This window comes from Notechis scutatus, chromosome 2 (genome assembly GCF_049901735.1).
Source record: "Notechis scutatus isolate UNSWTSFEM ecotype Mainland chromosome 2, rNotScu1.2, whole genome shotgun sequence".
NCBI classification, from domain to species: domain Eukaryota; kingdom Metazoa; phylum Chordata; class Lepidosauria; order Squamata; family Elapidae; genus Notechis; species Notechis scutatus.
This window is the reverse complement of record NC_142010.1, coordinates 123,767,939-123,792,936: the sequence shown is the minus strand read 5'-3', so window position 1 is coordinate 123,792,936 and position 24,998 is coordinate 123,767,939. Positions and strand designations below refer to the sequence as shown.

Below are 24,998 nucleotides of genomic sequence, written 5' to 3'. Positions count from 1 at the left end.
TCTCTGTCAGTAAAACATATATTTAACACAGTTGCAGCTTGAGTTTTTCAAAAAATGCTTGGGAGACAAGAAGGGAAGGTTTTTATGTCTGGAGAATATCAGTCATCCAGGTCATGGTTATCCCAAAGGTGCTTTTCAAAAGGCAACTGGAGTTTCTTCTTGTTGTTTTTTCCTTGAAGATGTTTTGCTTCTCATCCAAAAAGCTTCTTCAGTTATGACTGAAGGGTAGGAAACGGAAGGATTTGGAATGGAAGGAACGCAAAAAGTATACATCCTTCCATTCCCCACCCTTTGAAATGCACCTTTGGGAAAGATGTTTATGCTGATGTAAAGTTATTGCCAAGACATTTGAAGAGGATCAAGACTACAACATACGTCATGGCAAGATGTATTTCTTTAAATAGAAAAATACTATCTCTTCTATGTACTTTTAACCTATATCTTATCCTACCCTTGTTCCTTCAACTAAACCCTAAAAGTATCACACAACACAATATCCCCAGAGAACAATTTTAAACTTCAAGCAACAAGTCCGTCAAGGACAAAATCAAGTTTGGCAGGTGTACACAATATGAATACACTCATGGCCAGACATGGGAGTGCTGATTAGCATCTAAATCAGGTGGCTCTGCCAGAGAAGAGCACAGCTGCAATCTATGCCACAGAAGTGTAAGAATGTAATTTAACAGTGAATTTAATTCCTAGAATACTTCAGTTTCAGGCCAGGGCTTTGCATTGTTGATGACGTAAAAGGGACATATTGTCAACCTCAACTGTTACTAAATTTAAAAAAAGAAGTATAGCACAAATTAGGCCTACATGTTTCTATATCTTCACCCAATTTATCTCCTTACAAGTGCTCTTATGGTTCTTTTGCTGCATTCATTTTCCCTTTAGCATATGCTTCCCTTGGAGCTGTCTTGTTCTATCAGAATACAACTGGAGGGACTTTTCTTGTTATACAGCAGGGGTGTCAAACTTGTGTTGTCACGGCAGAGTCACGTGACATATAGGGACTTTCCCCCCCCTTCGCTAAACTGGGCATGGGTGTGGCCAGTGCGTGACACATCCGGCCCGCGGGCTGCGAGTTTGACAACCCTGCTACATAGAATTCGGTTTCTCTGAGTGATGGCCTGTGGACTTTTGTATCCTACGGCAGCATTTAGTACTATGTCAACATCCGAAACAACGTCCCGTTTCAGAGTTGCCACACGCGCGCAGGGGGAAAGAGATGCATGGTGCCACAGATGGATGTCAGGTGATGGGACTCATGCTGGGAGAGAAGCCAGGAAGGCAAGCCAGTTGCGACTGGTTCAGAAGCCAGCCAGGCCTGAATAGTACATGCTGGAGCCAGCCAGAGAGCCACCAGGCTCGAAAAGTGCTTGCTGGAGCCGGGCCAAAAAAGTACTTGCTGGACCCAGTCGGGAGCAACCGGGAACAGGAGGGCGGAGCGTGCTGAGTTCGCATAGCCAGCTGGCTAGCTGAAACACCAGTAAAGAGACCCGTTCTGCTCACAGTGTGGCCTCTTCTTTTGCTGGCTTGGTTTGGAACCGTAACATTATCATCTAATTATACTCACTTCACTTCTCTTTCGCTTTTACATGCCCCAGCATAATTGTACATATTTTTTGTGCATGAAAAGATTGTTACACATTTAAAACATGATTTTTCACCTTAACATCTTGTTTTATAAACAAAGGCGATTCCTGCAGATGGAAATCTGCTATATGTATATAGTATACAGAATCCCTTTTAAATTATCCTGCATTTTCTCCTTTATTTTCTGTACATTTCCTTTGAATTCTTGAAATCACTAAGCTGTTACCTGTGCTTCTTGATTAAAACACATTCTCCGCCATCTTGGGGATCCAGGTTGTAGATGTAAAGATGTCCACCAGATGTTGTAACTAAGAGCCGAGGCAACTTTTGGATCCTAATAAAAAATGTACAAGTACATAGCTGAAATGACTGCTAAACAGACTGTACCATCTAGATGACCTCTAGATGACCTCTTAATAGGCTGTGCTATCTAGGCTGTACCACGTTAGATTTCCCAGAAAATGGATTTGTAAGGTGAAGATACTTATGGGAGAGATTTGACAGCCAATTTTTGTCTGTTCCTCTACTTTTAGAGTAAAACAATTACTATAGTATTTTAATTAATAGTACGAAATATACATGGGGTGAAAATTTAGAGACATATATGTAGATATATATAAACATGACTTTGAACCTATTATAAGGCTACATTAGTCATGCCAAGAAGGTTTTCCCCTAAATAAAGCCACCATAGTATTATCATATGATGCAAAGCAAAACACTTATTTTACTAACCAATTTATTTCATGCAGTTATATTATTTGCCATGAAATCCAAAGCTTACTTCTAAAGCAATGTACTGTAAGGTATTTTCTTCTCCCTTTGAGTTTTGGCCTGATGTTAAACTTAAAAAAAAAATTCTCTTGCAGCGCTGGGTCATGAAACAATAGGTATAAATGGTATAATCTATATTACTATGCTCTCAAAGTGGAAAGCGATGCAGAATGTGTTAGTATAACAAAATCAGTTTTGCCTTGTATATAAGATCCAACCAACATTATTGCAAATGTAATGAATGCAGGAAGTATATCAATGCAAAAGAGAAAATTTTGCATTTTGTGATGTTTGAAGCCTCTGTCTGCATAAGCTAGAACTGAATAAACCATGATTTGCAGACTGCTTATGTGCCCCAGGAAATTGCCACTTTTCCTCATACATTGCCCAACAAATCAGCAGTAAACTGGGTAGAGAGGAATACAAGAATAAAAGCTATGGGGAAATGCCTCTTCAACTTTTGATAATTTGCAGAAGAGTAACCTCAATCAATCTAATGGACAATCAAATCAGAAAAAGATTAACATGAGTCTCCTTGTAGCAGGATGGGTAGCAAAGAATGAATGAATGAATGATACTGGAATAAGATTTCCCAGGGCAGAAGATATCCAATAGAGAGTGGCACTGGTACTTATGAGTTGGCTGGATTAAAACTTTTTGGACATTTAGCTGATTTTAAGTGCCTAAAATCAAAATATGTACCACTGGTTCGTAGAATGCCGGAACCATGAACCAATGCAAATTTAACAGAATATGTTGATTATATTCCATCAACTCAGTGGCCACTCTTAGCAACCATAATATTCAGAGCATATCTTCCTAAGCTCAACGATTCACAGTAATAGTGACTGTGGCCATGAGATAAAGAAACATCTGTAACCAGGGAGAAAGACCTGAAAAAAATGGGAGAATATTTTAGTCCTACTCAACACTCTTTGATTCACCCAGCACCATGACATTTATGAAACATTTCCACTGGAACCAGGGTGCCTCTCCTAAATAAAACAGTGTGTCCAATACAAAATGAAGGCAATCCTGTTTAGTTGCTGTAGCCCAGCTTACGTACGTTGAGAGCACACAGATATTCCTTTGTCCAGAGAAGTTCAGGCGCACGGTAGCAAAGGCCCGGTCTTGGCTCATCATGCCTGATACTTGAGAAGGGAGGTAGTTGGTGGCAGCCATGAACATCTTGCCCATGTATCCACTCCAGGAGGGAGGTTCTTCTGGCCGACTAAGACAAACAAAATGCCAGATTATAACATTCTACTCCAGGAACATCGATACGATATAACAACAACGGTCTTCATTTCCTAAACCCTAAGGCAGATAATTTCATTATCTCTCCTTCCTAAATGTTCCTAAAGAGGAATAAAACACTAAACCTTAAGAAAATGCAATAGATGGTGCTATTTAAGTAGCAGCAATAAACTTCAGATTTTTCAGCTCGAAGCCTTAAAGTAGTTGTAAAAAAGGCTGGAAACAGGAGCATCAAAGAACCCTTTCTAGGTCTGTATTGGTAACATAACTGCAACACAGGCACTATTCCAGTAAAGGAGATTAAACCGGTCTAGGATAAACACTATGGCCAGGAAACCAAGCCATGGCCAGAGAGCAGGCTCTTGGTCAACGCTTCTGAGTCCAGCTTGAATTGCAGTCCATCACTTTGCTATGCCTAGATCCCCGATTGATCCTACGATTGCTTTTACGAACGTATCATCAGCCTGAACATATAACCACCCAAAACCCAAATCCTGGAATCAATTGGCAATAACTTGGATCTGAACGATCCAAGATTTTGCCCACAGGTTTTTCAGGGATGGTCAAACTTGCTGCCAAAGCAAAGCTTGAGCGATCTATTTAAAAACAACAACTGTAGCCAATTAGGAGAGATTACTGAAATAACTCTCCCAATAAGCAAACCTTGGTTGTCTGTGAGCAGATCCTCACTCCTGGATGAGGAGTATCTTTTTCAGCTTCCATCTGCCATCTGTAAAAACCTGTCAAGAGAGCCTTTCCTTGGTACAGCTGACTTCTCAGTGGCACATGTAGCATAATTTTGCTACCCACCTGTCGGTGAGATGCTCCAACTTAAAAATATGCACTGTCTCAGTATTGCTTGATGCACACAAGAACTGGGAATCCATACTAAACACAAGGGAGCTGATATTCACGTACCTAAAGCAAAGGTGAGAAAGAACCCAGACATCTTAATTGGATTAGGAAATGGTAATAGACTGGTCTAAATAAGCAAGCCTGAGAGAGTCTCCTAGGACAGAAATACATTTTTTAAAAGTCCCATGAGAACGTCTCTGAAGAATTGATTAGTAATGGTGTAGCATTAAGGATATTTGGCTAGGAGCGCAGCAACCAGATTCTAATCCATTCTTAGCTGTGGATGTATCTTGGGTGAGATTGGACCAATCAATCTCTCTCAATTAAACCAATGTCACAGGATTATTGCCATGGAGAAAATGGAAGGAATGTGCATTATGTAAATTACCCTGACCTCTTGGATGAAAGGCAGGGTAGAAGTTCTAGCAAATCAGTCATCCATTCCCTGCATTTTTATTTCTGTGGGTGCTCCCACATAAGAATACCCCAAAGTTTTACTACTTTAGAGTAAGAAAAATAATATATAATGTATCACTGAAAAGTTTCCTTTTCAAGGCCTTCCAAAAGGCCAGCAGGGTGGGGCCATCCTAATCTTAGGACAGAAGGTCTTCTAAAAGCTAGAGCAGAAAAGGAACATCCCTTGGTCCCTGCCAACCAACATTTTTGGGCTGACGGGACCTGGAGCATGCCCATCCTGATGGAACGGATTGGAGAGATAGAAACAACTGGACCCCCTCAGGTAACCCTCTAAAGCCCTGAGGGATGACAACCAGCACAATGAATTTCAACTAGAAAAAAAAAACACTGGCATATCAAAGCAGTCAAATCAAAGCATGCGCTGAGTAGCTGACACCATTTTACAACCTGGGCAGCTGCATTCTGTATCATCTGAAGCTTCTGCGTGATTCTCAAAGGCAGCCCCATGTAGAGCTCATATGCTGCAGTAGTTTTCTTTCTTCCTTGGCGATTGCTTCCACTCAGTTTGACAAGAGGTGAGAAACTGTATCTCTTGCCCCTCGCTTGTGGGTTGCTTGAGGGTTTGATGCTCTCTCTCTACCTCTTTAACATCCACATGAAACTACTGGGTGAGCCCTGGATTCTACAGGTAAATCTCTCACTATATTGACCCAGGGTATGAAGGCTGCTCAAATCTGGATGAGGAAAATCTTTAGCTGAAGACTGAACGACTGCAACTGGATTGCTGGGTCTGGGATGTTTTCACCGTCACATTTCCCATTTGAGACTAGCATGTCCACCTGGACTTGTAGCTATAGCTTGAAGAGCAGATGGGAGCTATGACCAAAGGAGTTCTGCACAGGTTCACCTTGTATACTAGCTACAATATACCCTTTCCTTGATCAGAAGGCTCTTCAGATGGTCGCTTATGACCTAATCATCTTGTGGATGGGATTACTACAACGCATCCTACAAATGGCTGCCCTTAAAAACAATCTGGAGGTTACAACTGGTCCAAAATACAGTGAGTCCAAATTTGGATCATGTGACCATAAGGATGCTGCAACGGTTTTAACTCTGAAAAATGGTCATGAGTCACTTTTTCCAGTGCTTCTTATAATCTTGAATGGTCACTAAATAAATGATTGCAAGCCGAGGACTGCTTGTATATGTTTTTAAATATTCTAAGCAGCCTGCTTGAAAGAACAGATTAGGGATAAATCACCATGGAGAAATCTATGTGGTAACTAGGAGTCAAAAATGACTTGATGGCACATATCAATCAATGAAGTTGCCCAGAACGTTTTTTTTTTAAAATTAGGCAGCCTCAGAATCCAATAAATAACCTGTTATTTCAAGTGAAATACTGACATAAGAGCAGCAGACCAACCTCTTCATTCCTCTCCTGAATTCATAGAGCTTTTGTCCTTCAGGGATAGAAAAAACACGAAAGACGGTTCCCTGAAAGGAAAGACAGGAGATACTAAAGTATAAAAGGCAATCAGGAGAAAAGCAATAGTAACATTTTGCTTTTGGAGAGGACGTGCTACCTTCCTTTCGACTTTGGGTGGATAACCATTTTGTAGCAAGGGGCACAGAAAAGTTGTGGTATCAGAGAGGTTAGTGTAAAGATTCTACTAGATTAGATCCACTTTAAGTTATGGAGGAGGTTTTTTTTAATGATTATGAAATAGGTGGGTTAAAGCTAACAAATGCTCAATGCAGCTATTTTGTTGCTTTTTAACCGAAAATGCACCTATTTCAACAATGTGAACCTGGAGAGCCACAGAACGAAGATACATACAAACCACAAGGTTGCCCGCTTACTATTCCGCAAGGTAGAATAAATTAAACAATCCTCAGTGCCAGAAAAGGAGAGGGTCTTGTTCCAAACAATTGTGTTTTCTCTACTCTTTTCCTCCTTCTTGCTAGCCATCCTCTCACCTGTCCCATTTTCTAATTTTGTAAGTTTCTTGGTAGGATCTAATAATTATTATTTTTAAAATTATCCTAGGAGCAATTATAGATAGGTATCAGAGCAAAGTCCATCCTAAGTAAACACAAAATGAATGGATGATTTACTTTCAGCTAATGCCACAGAACATTATTAGAAAACTGTTGCCTCTAGAGTTTACATCTGAGGAAATACCATTTAGGATTAAGCAATATGTTTGCCTAGGTTGGGTGGCTACTAATTGGGTCATTACATGCTGTCTTAGAACAAGGACTCCTGATCTCTATGGCATTTGTTCCCGAGCATGTATCTTCTGAATGACAGAGGTTCAACCTATTTCTAGGTGTATGACCTATAGCTATTTTCTGTAGATAGAGGTACACAAGTAGGTATAAGTGGTTACTCTGATAGCAGTCTTCAAATAACTGAAAGGTCAAAACTGCTCGTTTCTGAATATTGGACACAGAAGAATGAAGTTAGAGGAAGGCAGATTTCAGTCAAATGTTAAACTATTCTTACTCTTAAGAATAGTTTGAAAGTGAAATTAATTATCCGGAAAGGTGACAGCCTCTTCCTTCGTTTGAAGAGGTCAAGATATACATTTAATGTATCTTTTGACTTCTTTATATAGATGCTTTAAATCAGAATTCCCATACTGAGCAGAAGGTTGGAAATTGGGCTTTATAGCTATAAACTTCAAGCTAAACAGTTCTAGACTCTTTTCCTGCTATTTCATCAAAAAGTTTTTCACTCCTCTGGGTTCTAAACTGAATGACCAAGCACTCCAAAGGAATAGGTCTGTTGAACAGACATCTGTTCAAGTCATTTTCATAAAGGCTATCAGATTTAACTAAGGTAACAAAAATATTGGAAAGGTGGAGGAGATCAAATCGAAAATCTAGAGCACTAGACCAAACGTTTGTCCTATGCTGAAGGTCAGGCAAGACAGCATTAACCTAAGAGAGAAACAATTAAATGAAATAAAAAACTAAGGACAGAAAAACAACTAAATGATATGGGGAGAAAAAGACCCTAAAAGAATTAAGAGGGGAAAAAAATCCTAAATGAATAAATTTTTGTCCAGGGCTGAAGGGAAAACAAGATAGAGGGGGAAAAAACAACTGAATGAAATTTTATTTATGTAAAACATGTATATAGCTGCCAATCTTTATAGCGATCCCTCAGCAGTTCCCAATAAAGTTTTACTAGAGGGGGATAAAAGATACCCAACCGAATCAAATGATAAACCAAATACTCATCTTCTTTAGTCCACTTCCTCTCAGGAAACACAAGGCCTATTTGTCAGTCTCCCATCACACTGCTGACTTACCTTTTCAGAAGCACTTGCTAGTTTTGACCCTGTAGAGTTGAAAGCCAAGGCCGCGAGGGGCCCTTCATGGGCAGAAATAGAACAAACATCTCTCTGTTAAGCAGGGGGGAAACAAAAATAACTAAATATATGTATTTAGTTATAGTAACTAAAATATTTGTATTTCATTCCACCAAAGTAAAAATACATTGCCTATCTAACATTATGATATAGGTATATGCAAAATGTACAATGTGTGAAACCATGTATAAAACAGCCAGATTTAGATGCCCAGGTCTAACATGCACATTTCATCAATCTTGCAATGAAGATATGTAAATGGTCCAGACATAATTTAGAACACACACATTCTAAGGAGGGAGTCAGTGAAGAAAGGATGGAGCTGACAGTAGCATGTAGCAGCAGTGAAAGGAAAGTAAGGATAAGAAAGATATTGGGTCAGTGAGATGAAGGCCAACATAGACTTGGATGTTGTTCACAGCAACTAGAGAAGGAGAGAAGAGTAAGGTACATCAGTGTTGCTCTACTCATCTTGCAAGATCTATTCGAAATCTGCTTCGGCAAAATCCTGGACTACCACATCATTCTAAGTACAGAAGAACAAGGGACAAGTAAACCAAATCTAACTGAATTTCCCCACCACCACCACCACCATTGTGTTTGTTCCATGCACAGGACAAAATGCATTTTCTCTTTCTTGCATCCCTCTATTTTGAATTAATCATGTTTATGGTAGGACTCCCACTAAGTTGGAACAACAAATGTGATTATTCAACATGGGTAGGAAGGAGGGTTGGGGAAACAGTTGGGAGCAACAAATAATAGAAATAAAGGAAGACATCCAAATGGACACCAGAGCGTCAAAACAGAAACAAATTTCTGCACAGCCCTAAGCATATGCTGCATGCTACAAGTGTAATGCTCCTACCTCATTGAACGTCTACTCTCAAGCCACAGAGTTACCAAATCTGTGCCCCAGAATACCTTTGCGATTCATTTTTGCACCTACCAAAAGGTTTCCATCATACAACACAATCTCGCCGACAACAGGACTACCGGGATATGCCACGTAGGAGTTGGAATGGTTGATAGAAAGTGCACATAAGCCTGCCAAGAGAAGAAATAGCATGGTCAGGAAGCAGTAAAGCTCAGGAATACAGAAGCGAGGAGTTCACAGACAACATCATGGTTTCTCCTGGAGAAACCTAACCTGTGCTGGACCAGTTCTGGCAGCCACAAGCATTCTGGACAAAAACCGTCTGGACTCTTGTGACATCTACAGGTAGCAGATGGTATAATTCCATTCAGAAATCCCAAATCAAGGCAGAGATTTGTCCACCCCAAGGATAAAACACCCAGACAGAAACTGAGCGATGTGGAATATGCAGTACAATGCAGTGAGCCATGTGCAGATCTGTACAGTGGGGAAACAAAACAAGCACTTCATAAACGCATGGCACAACATAGAGAACAAACACATCAGGACTAGATTCAGCAGTCCATCTGCATTTAAAAGACACAGGGCACTCTTTTGAGGACAACAAAGTCCATATTTTGGACAGAGAGGATTGCTGGTTTGAAAGAGGGGTCAAAGAGGCCATCTATGTCAAAATTGAACAGCCCTCTCTCCACAGAGGGGGGGGGGGATACGACATCATCTATCTCCAGTCTACCACACAATCCTTTCAAGTTCCAAGAAGGCTCCACACCAATCTGCACCACTCATGAGACCCTGATGACACAGATAAACCTCCAGGTGACCTTAACAACCTGTTAAAAGGATGCAAATGACCAGCTGTCTGCAAGGCATATAAATCCTTCCATTTCCCCACCACCCAGTCAGAGCTGAAGAAGATGCTTGGATGAGAAGCAAAAACGTCTTCAAAGAAAAACCAGAAAGTCCAGTTGCCTCTTGAAAAAAAAGCACCTTTGGGACAACCATGACCTGGATGGCTGAAAATCTCCACAGACATTCCATTCAGAAACTGCTCACCAAACGTGACACTGATTTTCCCCTTCACAAATCCATCGTTAACTGGATGCGGCCATTCAGTTTCAGAGATCATTGGGGAGATACCAATGGAATCCTCCTGGGAAATTGCTGGTGAGGCTAGTTTCATGCTCTAACACAGGGTCTCACCTGGCTTTAGGCTGGATTAACTCCCAGTTCTCCAGCCAGCGCTGGCTGGAGAAGTCTGGGAGTTGGGGGGGTGGGGGTGCTGCTCTAACACACAACAGGCACAGCAAAAGAGTGTGTGTAGGCAAAGAATGAATTCACTTGGATCTGAGTGTTTTTGTTACTATACCAGAAAGAGATCAGCAGGCCCTCTAGGCAGAAAGAGTAGAAAGCATAAGCAAAAAACAGAAAACATTAAAAAAAACCACAGGACAGCAATTTTAAGATTTGTTGCATAGTGGTTATCACTATTATGTAAAGAGATACCCACCGATCAAACACTATATCCAGCATTATTCCCATTTGTTTCCTTATTTTTATTACTTTATGAAAGCAAATTAAAATGTTATGTGTATCTTTAGCGATAACAAAGGATCTTCACAGATTCAAAATCCTTATATACTTTCCAAAACGCTGTCACTGGATTTCTTGTCAAAACTGTTTTGAATTCTTCAGGATCTTGCGATATTTCTAAAATTGTTCTAACTTTCTAAGTCATGCCAAAGGTGCTTTTTTTCCAAAAGACAGATGGACTTTCTTGATATTTTTTTCTTTGAAAATGTTTTGCTTCTCAACCAAACTGTTTCTTCAGGTCACAACCATGACCCGGATAATCGAGAATCTCCATAGACAACTTTCCAAGTCACTTTGTATTTTGTTTAAAGCCAAACCCCAAAGCTGTTTCAATAAAAAAAAAGGAGTTCATATTAGAGGCCACTAATTGTATCTCTTCTTTTCAAAGATCCTCTTGGATTCCTTGAACAAATTATTAGCCACTTGCAGATCCTACCTTTCCAATACCGCAGAATTGCCTGCTTCATTAAATGATTTCCAAGTGACATTCAAAATCCTTTGTTCACAATGATTTACATGCAAAAGACTCCATGTCAAGGTTTCAAGTAATGCCCCCAACAGAATCAAAACTCCGAGGCAGGCATATTCCTCAAAGTATAGATTTATTAGGTATGTTATATTGGCACATCTGGGGAAACCTGACTCTAAAGCAGGGTGTCCAACCTTGGCAACTTTAAGACTTGTGGACTTCAACTCCCAGAATTCCTCAGCCAGCAAAGCTGGCTGAGGAATTCTGGGAGTTGAAGTCCACAAGTCTTAAAGTTGCCAAGGTTGGACACCCCTGCTCTAAAGTCTCTTGGGTTTCCTCCTAGTTAAAAATACATTTTTCCTCCTCCTGCCCACGCAGGCCATCACATGGCCCAATCAGGTCACAGTCCAAAATTCACTTAGACTCACGTCCCGTCTTCTCACACCTGGCGGGAACCCCCTTGGTTCTCAAGAGGAAAGAATTTTATTTTGGTTACAAAGCCCTTGCTAACTCTACCTCCCCATTCCCATTTCCACAGCTTGCTCCACCTCTGTTGTGGCAGCCCTTAGAGATGCCAGGGGCCAGAAAAAAATGGCTCCAGGGCTGACACTCCATTTGTTAAAAATGATCTGTTCTGAGTTTGAAATGCCTATTCTGGAAATGTCTCAGCCTAAAACAGGCCTATTTTAAGCTCAAAACACCTGTTTTAAACTCCCAGAATATCTGAAACTGCATTGGGCACTTCCATTAAAACTACAAAACAAAATGGCATGATATCATAATGCCAAATCTACCCCTTCTCCACTCTGCACCCACATATTCGGTTCAGTCTTGACTGTTGAGGGACACCTATTTTGGGAGGAATCCAATGAATTTGGGGGAGAAGCAATAAGCACTTTATGTGTCCTCCTGATTGTGGACTCTTAAAGAGTTTGTCCATTAAGCTCACACTCTTGTGCATCACTGATGCAATTCAAAATGCACTTGTTGCAAAGATGTATTTGCCAATTTGGGCTTTCTACTGAGTCCCCACTCCACCCCCTCCACCCAAAATAGAACAGAATAGAATAACAGAGTTGGAAGGGACCTTGGAGGTCTTCTAGTCCAACCCCCTCCTTAGGCAGGAAGCCCTACACCCTACACACCAAATATGTTGGCAAATGAAATATAAAATACCATCTTAATTATTATTTTTGTTGAGCAAAAGTTGTATGCCTGATGGCTTTTATTTATTTACTTAATTTATAAGCGGTGGGACCCAGAAGTCAATTTCTAGCAGTTTACATCATCAAATATTTTTTAAAAATCCATAAAAGCCAATAAAAACACAAAAATGCCAGAAAACAATAGGTGCAGCGATGACCATCCAAAGGCCTTTTTTTGTTCAGATGTATTTATAAATGCTGGCAGGGCTTTGTTTGGTTGGGCCTGGGGATTTGGGATTTGTCACAAGGGAATACACAATGCTGAAACTGTTTCATGTTTTGTTCCAACAGAATGTTCTGTTAGGCTGTTGCGTTAAGCTCAGAAACAAAATCTGTTTTCCATTTTGTGCACTTTCCCTCTTTTTCACACACAAAATCCTTATTGCATACAGTATCCCCATCTTCTGCCACCCTCTTTACCCATTCTTTCTGCATTCTTCAGCAGTGAGCACATTTCCACACTAGCTACTGATTCTAGCAAATGAGGGATGATTCTGCAGCGCACACAGATAATCCAGTTGAAGATTCAGAAAGTGTCAGAAAGCAGAGCAAAGTCTACGCTGTACAAATCAGGCCTCTCTAACTTGCTGCCTCTGTTGGACCCACAACTCCAAGAATCCTTAGGCAATTACTGGGCTGGGCAGACAAAAGTAAAAATTCACAAGGCTGCTCCATTAATGCTCTTTAAGTCTTTCGATTCCACACTTTACTTTTTCTCCATCCTACAGAGTATCTTCCTGGCCTACAGGCAAACTTAACACCCTAAATACAAAACCATTGACATTTGCAAATGTCATAATAGTCCAGCCACAGATAAGGAGCAAGTCCTTGTGTTAATACTCAAAGTTCTCTTTGTATTTCTAATGCCACTTGGTATTGGGCCAAATAATATTTAGCAGGTTGTATTCACACCATTGACCATGATAGCATGGGAGACAGGAGGTTTGGATGCATGCCATCCTGGGGCCAATTTTATGTTGCTTTAAGGAAAAGCAAATTTAACATATTAAGTGACCATAAATTGCATTTTTAAAAATTTAGGGTGCCAAGAGCACAAGGGGGATAACATGTCATTGATGACATCCCCAGAAGGGCTTATCTAGAACTGATCTAGTGCCTCCTTTTTGTTAAAATAAAATAGGTATATTAAATTTACAAGATGTTTAGCACACCTAATTCTGGAGGAGTGGCAGAAATTGGTGGCAGAGTTAAAAGAGGGATTAGCTTAGAATCCTTACGTAGCCACAAGAGGACTAATTCCTTATCTAACCTCAAGCAGCAACTGTTATTTGACAAGGTTCTTAAAAGATAGGGATTTTTTTTCCCAGTATAATTGGACTTCATGTGTAGACCTGGTCTTTCGCACCTGATAAATTCACCACTATTTTTCTTTTCTAAAAATGGTGTTTTACACTTTCAGAATCTGATAACTTGTTGCCATATTTCAGCTGGATGTTACAGAGGTTTGGAGTCACAACAGTCCTATACAACCTGTAGTTTGCTCATCCCTTATCCAGAACAATCCAAGCTCCCAAGCTGTCATTTTTGTTGTTGGTTAGGATACCTCATTGTAAAACAGAAACTATACTCCAGGGAAGAAAAAAATGCCCATCCTAAAAAAGTCTGTTGCTATACCAGGAAAATCTATTAAGTTCAGCTTTATTCTGGCTGCCATTTTCTCAAACGTAAGTTCATTTTGGCCTGCATCCTAATTAGTCTGTAATTTTTATAAATTGCAAGTACATATATTTAGGTTTAAATTCCTGAAATATATGTAGCACTTAAGTTTTTGAATTCCTAGCTTCATTTCAAAATTCAGAAAAGCACAGAATGTGCATACAACTATAATTGGAGAGGGAAGGAGGGAGAGGGGGAGAGAGATGGACAGACAGACAGAGACATATGAATGATCTGGAATCTATATCATTAAATTAAAAATGTACTAAACCAATACATTCCTTTCCCTGCTATCAGGACAGAGGTCACTCTGCTCCAATCATTCAACACATAAAATGATCTGCTGGCTTTGCTTAACTCCTGTATCACTGTATCACCAGTGGTTATCTTGGCTGCCAAATGGGCCTCTGAGAAGGTCTAAATGATGTTATATAGAAATAATGTGTCCTACAAAATGCTTTGTTACTGGTTATTAAAAGAAAGATGTGAAGTTAATTTTGTTTCTGTACTTGCATTGGAGAAGTGAAGACAAGGTAAACAACCAGATCTGGGCTCCAGAAATCCAGACAATTACTAGATGGTGGCAGAGAGATAATTTACGTGTATTGTTCTACAGTCCTCTAATAGCTATCTGGATTTTATGCAGTCCAGATCTGATAGTCCTAGATAACTGTAAAAGTGTTGCCTAGAAATCCTCAACCATTCAAACTGCAATATTCCCACGAAGAGCTTGTATATTATGGAAGAAACAATTGCATTAGTTTTGAAAGTGCATGTATCTATATCAGCATGAAATCAAAATTTCAGGAACTTAGTCCATAGTATAGATTCTTGTCTCACTTTTTGGACATTAAAAATGAACAAACAAGTAAGATAAAATGAATGGGGGAACCCAATTAAGTGGGGAACTTCTGGCTTGCCATCCACCCATAACCTGCATGCCAACCCTCCTATTATTTACAATGATAGGTGTACTTGCAAGTTATTCATGTTCCTTAGCCTTAGGAAAGTTTCTAATACAGGTAGTCCTTGACTTACAACAGTTTGTTTAGTGACCATTCAAAGTTACAATGGCACTGAACAAAGTGACTTATGAACCTTTTTCACACTTACAACCATTGCAGCATCACTAGGGTCACCTGATCAAAACTTGGATGCTTGACAACTGACTCATATTTATGATGGTCGCAATGTCTGAGGATCACACGGACCAACTTTTGCAACTTTCTGACCAGCAAAGTCCATGGGGAAGCTAGATTCACTTAACAACTGGGTTGCTAATTTCACAACTGCAGTGGTTTCCTGAACAACTGTGGCAAGAAAGGTCGCAAAATGGGGCAAAACTCACTTAACAAATGTCCCACTTAGCCACAGAAATGTTGGGCTCGATTGTGGGCGTAAATCGAGGACTACCTGTGTAGCCAATATCAGTCCACAGCAAATGGCTGCTAGCTGGACTGGATGGGGAATGCAAAAGAACGTCTTGCCTCAGAATAACTGAAGCTATCGATACATACCGGTACCTTCTTCAGAGTTTCCACTGCCTTGAGCTGGAGTCAGGACAGATTTGTAACAATAGAGACTAAGCTAAGCATTGGTTTAGGGAGCAGAAGTAGGCAGATTAGGTCTTGCTAAATTTACAGAAGGACGTGTTGCAATAACCCTGGGAAAGCTATAATGAGGTAAACTTACAACAGCTAGAACAGAACACAACCAAAATACTTAATCTGCCACGGTAGTTAGTTTACAGCTGTAGTTAGAAATAACAAGACCAAACTATTCCTATTGCAGAAAGCAGCAGGAGCATTCTTCTACGGGCATTATGAAGTTACTTCTTTTCACTGAGTCCATCACTCTTCTTTGGCAATTCATACTTGTTTCCTTACCTGTGGTGTTAGGAGGGGTGTTCAGGATTGTTTTCAGAAGCTTCATGTCTTTAATGTTATGAATATAAATAGATTCTTCCAAGCAAACAATCAGTCTCTGCAAAGATAAAAAAAATGAATGCAAAACTCTTGTTATACATGAAAAAGACCCCAAATGCTGCCAGATCTCATTAGGGCATGATTTAGTCACAGGATAATTCAAACTACCTTCAAGGGAGCGAATAGGGAGACTTGTAGTTTTATCACCTTTGATATGTATTGCATAATTATATCATTTTTTTTTCTTCAGTATTTTTTTTGTGTGGAAAAAAAGATGATTATCGATATGATAAGCTGAAACAAGACCACAAACAGTTCTCTGTTATGTGCCATATTTGGTATTTGAAAACAGAGATAGATATAACTCAGAAATAGCATCTGGCACATCAGCCCCTATAGTTCTCTGTGACATAGGAGCATTATCTTTACAAAATGTTTTACCTCAAGTAAATCAAGCTCAATTCCTTGTGATAATTCCATAACATTTTTCCAGAATCCTACGGTTGAAAAGGATTTTGGAGGTTTTCTAGTGCAACCATCTCCCAAGGCAGGAATCCTCAGATCATCCCAGGCAAATCACTGTTTAATGTTTGCTTGAAAACCTCCAACGATGGAATATAATTAACAGATTTTGTTTGCATTCTTGGCATGGTGAACAGATTTGATTTGCCACAATGTCCTTGTACCCACTGTTATTTTAAAATGTCAGGGAATTTTAATCTTATTTTTTTAAAAAAAATTAACTTTATATTGGGATAATATGCTCAACATTTAGGAGTAAAATGGTGATTATAGCATATATAAGAGCTGTTGTAGTTTCTGTATTATAAAAGAACACTGGAATAATGAATCAGTGGACACACTTGCTCCAAAATTATGTGACTGTATCATATCTTTCTAGCTGTCAAGATAATCCTGTGCTGTGCAGAATATCTATTTGGAAAATTGCATTTATTGAAGTTGCTACAATCCTGTCTTCATTTACCTGGAAGTCAATTCCATTAAACCTATTGGGACTTATTTCTGAGCCTACATTAACTGTACTGAAGATGTATATTAGCTAATTCAGCTAATTACTGAATAACCTAAAGAAAGCTAGCCAATTACAAGAAAATCCTAATACTGCAAATAGGAACATGATTTCTTCTTTTTCCAAAATCTTTGCGTATTAAAAACAGGAACTAAATATCACCTCGGACAAATTGCTAATGGTATAACCAAGTTGTGACCATTTAGTTACAACAATCTAAATCTCTTAAGTTTTCTCAAGGAAGACACAGAAGCCATTTACAGGATCTAGAGGGGCAAAGAACACAAAGCATCTGAAATCGCTCTAACAATGAGCCTGGCATCCTGAAGCCGCTGAAAATGTAATTTTTTAAAAAGGAAAGTTGGTTCATAAACCCCAAATTTGAAATTATTGCAAAAATAGGATTCAGTACTTAAATCCTTTTTTTTTTTAAAGAAAACAAACTCCTTTTTTTCCTAGCTACAGCATTCCAAACAAGGACTGTCAAGTGATTGAACCATGTTATTTCAATAAACATGTTATTTCCAAATAATCTAGCACTATATTTTCCAGTACCTCATACACAATGCTAAAGTAATCAGATTTTCCACTAAAATGATTCATGCAGAAGAGAGTGTATTCTGAGCTTGTGTCATTATCAGTGGTAAGTTTGGATTCTGCAATGAAATATTCTACTTTCATAACTTGTAGGATTCCCTGTGAAATCAATGTGCTGCCTATATAAAGATCCCCACTTGGTGTTGAAACTGGCTACTTATTTAAGCATAAGCCAATATTCCCTTGTCTTATTTCCCCATATCTCCTCATATCCTGTTTTGTTTCTAAATCCTTAAAAAGTGGTCTGACCAAAAATGCACACAGTATACCCAGGAATCCATTTATATACTGATCATTGAGCTCTGAGTAAAAAGAGAGAGTTCAACAGTTCCCAAGCCAGTGAAAAATAATTTTAAAATTACACTGAAAGACTTACATCAGGTTCAGCTAGCTGCTAGACCACAAAGTGCCCCTGAAGAAACGATATATCCAAAATTCATCAAGACTTCCCCATGCATTGGGGAATTTTCCCCCTCCCTCTTTATTCTCTATAGTTTTAGCACTTGCCCTCCTATTTTGATCAGTGTGAGGGTTCAAAATAACATTCCAGCACTATGCCAACCTTGAGATTAGATTCTCCAGTGATACCTTAACACTATACATGCTGTTTTGTAATGGGCCATGTGCCTGAACCTAAGTTTTAGATTCCAGTGAGACTCAATTCTAAGTGCCAACAAAGAAAACAGTCATTAACCCAGAAGCACATTCCTCAGAATTCTGGGAGTTGTAGTCCACACATCTTAAAGCTACCATGTTTGAAAAATACTGGTCTAGAATGATTCAGTCTCCCACATTCCTACTGGGACGAGAGAGAAAAATCAATAAAAAAGGGATATTTGCATACTTCACCTGGCACCAAAAAGCATATTAGAAGGACAAAAAGAAAAGGATAACTGAACAAGAGTAAAATGGTTCAATTATAAAGAACAACTTGGGAAAGTGTAGATATTCAGTTAAGGCAGTTGCTACATAGCAAGTCAAAAATGTAGGGATTTTTTCTGACCATAAAAACAGCAGAAACATATGTGTCCCTCTCAGGATCACACAATGAGACACATTACATGAAAAGGTCAGGACAAGTAAAAAAAAAAAAATTCCTACCATACGTAGCGTATTGTTAGCTTTTGAAATTTAATTCCCATTGAAGTGGCTGTGTTTACAACAAGAACAAAGTGTTCTGTCACTTGAAAGATCAAATAATTTCTTACTGAATAAGTTTTCATGGATCACAATCCAGATCATATAGGTATTTAGAGAAGCAGACTGTGATTATAATTGAAAAATGTGTATGGAATAATCAGTCAGCCTATCCAATGACAAAATACTTTGTTGCTGCAATGGTGGTGAACTTAAGAAGTAATTGGTGATGGATAGTTGTAAGTTTTGAGTTTTCAAAGGATTAAACACATTTTTTTAAGATAAGGCCTCATGTCCAAGCAGCATTCTCAAATGTTCAAAAAAAACAGTGGGAGGGCCATGCCTTCATTCCCGGCTTAAATCCCAAAGGATCCTATTGGATCTTCCTTAAACGGTGGTTTATAAAATTGATCTGATAGAAAATGGCAATTTTCAAAAGTCAGTGTTATTAGGTACAAGCAAGGCAAGATGAACTCCCCTACATGGTTGAAAGTTATGACAAATTCACAATCCATAAAGAATTTATTTGTACAACCACAAATTAGAAGCTTCTGGAGAAATCATAAAGCAGTTTATCCAAAATTCTAGAACCTTCTTGCTGAGAATCAGAACCTGATGCAATCCAACAAAACAGGCTCTTAGTTTCAGAGGAACAACCCATATTCATGTTCCCATTTTCAAAAAATTCTGCTTATAAACTATCATACCCTTTTGCCAACTGGAAACCAGATTTGATTTTGCCAAACATATGTGACTAATAATGATCTGGCAATAAAGGGCTTCATCAGCTTAATTGAAAAGGATTCCTCTATTCTAAAATAGTAAAATTTTCCATGCATGTGTCCAATCAAGAAAAATAACCGCACAAAGACTCTGACACTTTTCATTATTTGCAACAATGTCATAGTTTTCATCATAATGTCCTTAGCGCTTTATGTTAAGGACTACAGCCATGCTTGACAGATGGCATTCCTCACTTATCATATTAGATGCTGCGACTATAATAGAAGAGAGATATACTGTGAGAGCAAATAGATCAGAGGCCCCCAACCTTTGAGGCACCAGGGACCAGTTTTGTGGAGAGAGGCTTTTCCATGGACCAGTGGGGGTGTGGTTTCGCGGGCTGCCTACATTCCACGGATGGGGCTTTGCTTGTTTGCCAGCCCAGTTTCTGTCATGCTATGGCCAGGTGCCGGTCCACTGAGGACCCTTGAACTAGATCATTTCATAAAATGAGAGGAATATGATGCAGTTCAACTAAGATTGAAGCTTGCCTTTGATACGGAATAGATGTAATAGCAATAGCACTTAAGACTTATATACTGCTTCATAGTGCCTTGCATCACTCTCTAAACAGTGACAGCATTCACTCCACCACCACCACCAAACCCCCCTCCCCCCCAACTATATGGATCCTCATTTTACCAACCTCAGAAGGATGGAAGGCTGAGTTAACCTTCAGTCGGTCAGGACTGAACTCCTAACAATGAGCAGAGTCAGCCTGCAATACTGCATTCTAACCAGTGGGGCACCATGTTAATGAGTAATTAAAGATTACATCACTCTGAAATATAAGGTGACCATTCAGTTAAGCCATGGGTTCTTTTGAGCCATGATTAGTTGAATACTTCAATACTGACTAGATTCACACACTGGCTTATCAGCAGGTGATACAGGCAAGTAAACCACATGGTTTAGCCTGGCATGTGAATCTTGTCTCTTATAAATAAATACTTTCCAAGAAAAGGCTAGAAAGCTGTCAAATGTTGAATGGTTCTGAAAGGGAGTCAGAGAATGATGGATGCCTTTCCACCAAGAAAATTCAGATCATTTACTGTCGGAGAAAAAAAAGCCTCTAGATTTTTACCTGACGGTTGAGCCGGATGGAAAGGATATTGCTAGAATAGCTGTAGTTGCAGATTTCTGTCCCTTTCTTGAAATGATAGACATTCATCTGTTGCGGCTTAGCCCGACTCACTACCACCACCAGACTGCTGGAGAAGAGGCGCTCCACAATAAAAACATCTGGTATTTCATCTGGATGGAAGAGTGAAAAATTGTCATAGAGATAGCAGCACGTTTTCAAAAAGGAAGGGAAAACTGATCAGTTTCATTTCTATCCTACAATATTCTATTCCAATATCAATGAAAAGGCCAAAATGCCAATTCCATTCATTATTGATTATCCATTATTAATTCATTTTCCATTCCATCTTTTGATTTCAAACTCAAAGGCAGCTTGCAATAATGAATGCAAAATAATGGAACAAAAATGCAATAAATATGAAGACCAAATTAGCTATTAAAATCATTATCAATTAAAAGATATACATATCTTATTACTGTTTACTTAAACTCTAGGAGAGTGGAAATAAACAGTCTTTAAGGAACTGCTCTGCAGCCTAGGAGCCACACGAGAGAACTACCAAATTAGTCAGTGGCAGCATCTTCAGAGGATTTTTTCCTAATATCTTAGTAAAGGGGCAGGTTCACAATGGAAGAGGTGGTCCTATAAATTAACCTGGCCCTAATCTGTTTAACTTCAAAGCTCAACACCAGATGCTGCAGCTATAATATATTAGAAGGGAGATGTACTGTGAAGGCAAATGGATAACTTCACAAAATTAGAGAGATATGAAAGATTGCAATCTTTCTGCTTTTCTGCAGGCAACTGATAGCCAGAGCAGATAATTCAGGTGCCGTATGATCCTATACTTTGCAATGGTAAGCAGCTTGGATACCAGCTGTAATTTAACACAGAAAACCACAATTAACCACAAGAAGAAAGAGAAAACTTTCATGTAATTCTTGTAGCTATACCAGCAGAGGTAGTGATAAGCAAATCAGTTTGAAGCTAGAAATTCTAATGCTAACATAAGGTTACCATAACTGAACTGCAAGAATATGGATCAGGATTACTTGGTGACAAAAAGATAAATTTCTGAATCTTTGCAGGACAAGTAATGCAGCCCAAAATCTGTTGATGTTCTGGGAAAAGAAGGAACACTTTAATATACTTTGTAATATACAATAGCTGGTATTTCTTTGGGGCCAGTCATTCTCAGCCCAACCCACCTTGCAGGGTTGTTGTTGTGAGGAAAATAAGGAGGAGGGAGATGTATAGATATGTTCACCACCTTATTTGTAAAAATAGTAAAGGCAGGATACAAGCAAGCAAGCAAGCAAACAAATAAATAAAATATTATTGCTTTTAGGCACACTTGAAACTGAGCTTTTGTTAATTTACAGCGGCCTTTGTATATGTCAGAATCACTTTCTTTAGAATATGACTAGCCAATCCATGTAGCTGAGATGATGAAGAAAGGTTATAAATATTAAATAATTAAGTAAATGTATTATCATTAAATGTGCATGCTGCCCAAATCTTAAAAACGGTAGGTGGCTCAGATCAAAGACATTACAATAAAATCAGTAAACATAACAAGATAAAATTAACCTTTAATTAAAAGGACAAAAAGTCTAACTTTCCATCAGCATGTTCTACACTGTATTTACAGCATTTCATGTTCAAGAGCTTTAAACAACCAGCTTTAAAATCAATTATCTTCTATCATGAAATGTAGCAACACAGAGATATCCCTTTGTCTGCCTGAGTCACATGTAAAAATACTTGGAATTCTGTCCTTGAATAGTATGTTGTGTTCTGATAGTAAGAATATAGTTCAATATATCCTGACCTACCAGGTTATGTTGAGCCACAAATTAAGTTCTACTGCTTGACTTTACACTGCTGAAATTCCCTCGCTTCCTTTCCTGAAGTCAAAACTATTTATTCACTATTATTCTCTTTTAATTTTTTATGTACAAAGGTACATTTAGTCCTCAATGTATAACAGTTTATTTAGTGACTGTTCAAAGTTACAACAGCACTGAAAAATGACTGATGGCTGTTTTCACAGACTTTAAATCCCATTCATGGATAAAATTTGGATGCTTGGCAACCGACTCATATTTATGATGGCTGAAGTCAAAACTATTTATTCACTATTATTCTCTTTAATTTTTATGTTACATTTAGTCCTCAATGTATAACAGTTTATTTAGTGACTGTTCAAAGTTACAATAGCACTGAAAAAAATGACTGATGGCTGTTTTTCACACTTATGACTGTTGCAACATCCCCATGGTCATGGGATAAAAATTTTGGATGCTTGGCAACCGACTCATATTTATGATGGTTGAAGTCCCTGGGTCATGTGATCAGCTTTAACAACTTTCTGACAAGCAAAGTCAATGGGAAGCCAGATTCACTTAACAACTGTGTTACTAACTTAACAACTGCAGTCGTCCACTTAACAACTATGGCAAGAAAAGTCATAAAATGAGGCAAAACTCACTTAACAGCCATCTCACTTAACGACAGAAATTTTGGGCTCAACTGTAGTCTTACATTGAGGACTATCTGTACATATTTTTAGGTTTTTCAGAAATGTAAATTTACCGTGTGCACCTTTGTTCTGGTGTAAGTTTAAATACTTGCAATAAGGTGTTTTCAACATACCTGCATATATAGGATTGTAGTGCACGGTACTGGCTTCCTTCGGATATACCCTTTGACAGATTCACCATATCTGCCCAAATTGGAGCAGTCTTTAACTGACAGCAGAGAGTTAATCTTTTATGTAGCTTTGTTGCCATTTAATTGTACAGTTTTATACTCAAAATATGGTAGTTTCCTTCAGTGTTAGAAGTTCTAGTCCCAGATTTATATTTTCTTCTCTTTCTTTTCTGGCACAGTGGCCAGCAGGGGATGAAAGTTTCTATTTCTGCATAAGATTAATCACAGTGCATTTATACCTCTCTGCTGCCATTTTGACACCACAGCTCAGATACTGTTGCCTAACTTTGAGGATTAGCAATACCCAACAGTTTCTGTGAGAGCTGCTCCAACAAACCTAAAGCTCAGTCAACAATATAATTCAAAGCACAAAACTCAGAGAAGAAAACTTGAAGTTAAGTTGTATGTATTACATTTATATCCTGCTTTTCAGATTGTTTATATCATTTGGTTAGTCAATTTCTTTCTTCTGTGCATAGTGTTGGTTCACACTTCAGGTATGCTTTAGTGACGTGTTTTATTATGGTTTCTGCTCATTCCTGCATTTCTGGGAGAGCTAAATCTTGGGAAGTAGCGTTAACTATCAACTTTTAATTTTGTAAGTGGAACTCCATGGGAAATATTCCGGTGGTCAAATCTACACTATTTCTGGCTATTTGAGTGTAACTTAGTAACAATCAAATATGAAAAAAGAAGAGTTAATTGCATGGAAACAACTAACAGAAACATGAAATGGCTGGAATAAGAGTCAATGAACTCACTCGCTAAAATAATATTTAGCTGATGGTGGATCAAATGTCATGAGGTAGGAGAATAGCCCTTGGCCCACTCCCAACCCATGGGTGGGAATGGGACTTTGCAGTAATCTTTCCCCAAGAGTGGGGTGGGAATGGAGATTTTACAGTATCCTTCCCCTGCCACGCCTACCAAGCCATGCCCACAGAACTGGTAGTAAAATTTTTGAATCCCACCACTGGACCAGAGGTTTAGTCTTCCAAGCTTTCAAACTCTGGCCCTCCTTAAGGAAAGTCTGTGTGTGTGTGTGTGTGTGTGCGCGTGTGTGTGTGTGTGTGCGCGCACGCGCATGCGCACTGCGTTGTTCTATGAATAGTATTTACATAAAGAGAGAAGTTCCCCAATAATCAGCTCCAGCATGATTCCGAAAGCTTGAAAGACTAAACCTCTGGTCCCAGTGACCAACTCAAGACTGGATCCTGCATGACCTTGCCTATTTATTTCGCAGCTTTCATTCTGTGATTCTTAGCAATGTCATGCTAGATAAATATCATTCTCAATCATCTTATTTTAAAGAATTATAATAAAACAATTTGTTTTCCTGAATAACTAAATGAACATAGTGTTTTTAACTCAATTGTTTAATTGGGTTCCTTTTTATTTAGTTTTAGGATGTGTGGAAAACAGATCATGTTTTATGGTCATATTTACACAGAAATATTGATAACTCAAAAAGGTTCACAAGCTTTTAATCAACACTATACTGGTATCAAACGGTAGAGAATTTCCCACACTGTTTTGATTTATTTAGCAGGCAACTGTCCCTTTAACACAGCTGCATCTGGATGGCTGCTTGAAGGCTAGAGCCGAGAAATGCCATCCGCTTTCT

The 24,998-nt window shown here is 38.9% G+C and overlaps 1 protein-coding gene across 1 annotated transcript in view; it reads right to left on the bottom strand.

Moving 5' to 3' along the window:
- WIPI1 (WD repeat domain, phosphoinositide interacting 1) overlaps positions 1-24,998 on the bottom strand; it is a 45,282-nt gene that overhangs the window by 10,701 nt on the left and 9,583 nt on the right. Inside the window, exons 3-10 of the mRNA XM_026678800.2 lie at positions 20,663-20,832; positions 15,993-16,089; positions 9,235-9,332; positions 8,226-8,318; positions 6,332-6,402; positions 4,441-4,548; positions 3,440-3,604; positions 1,826-1,933 (exon numbers count right to left, since the gene is read on the bottom strand). Of these exons, the coding sequence (XP_026534585.1) occupies positions 1,826-1,933; positions 3,440-3,604; positions 4,441-4,548; positions 6,332-6,402; positions 8,226-8,318; positions 9,235-9,332; positions 15,993-16,089; positions 20,663-20,832 (910 nt within the window). The remainder of the gene's footprint in view (positions 1-1,825; positions 1,934-3,439; positions 3,605-4,440; positions 4,549-6,331; positions 6,403-8,225; positions 8,319-9,234; positions 9,333-15,992; positions 16,090-20,662; positions 20,833-24,998) is intronic.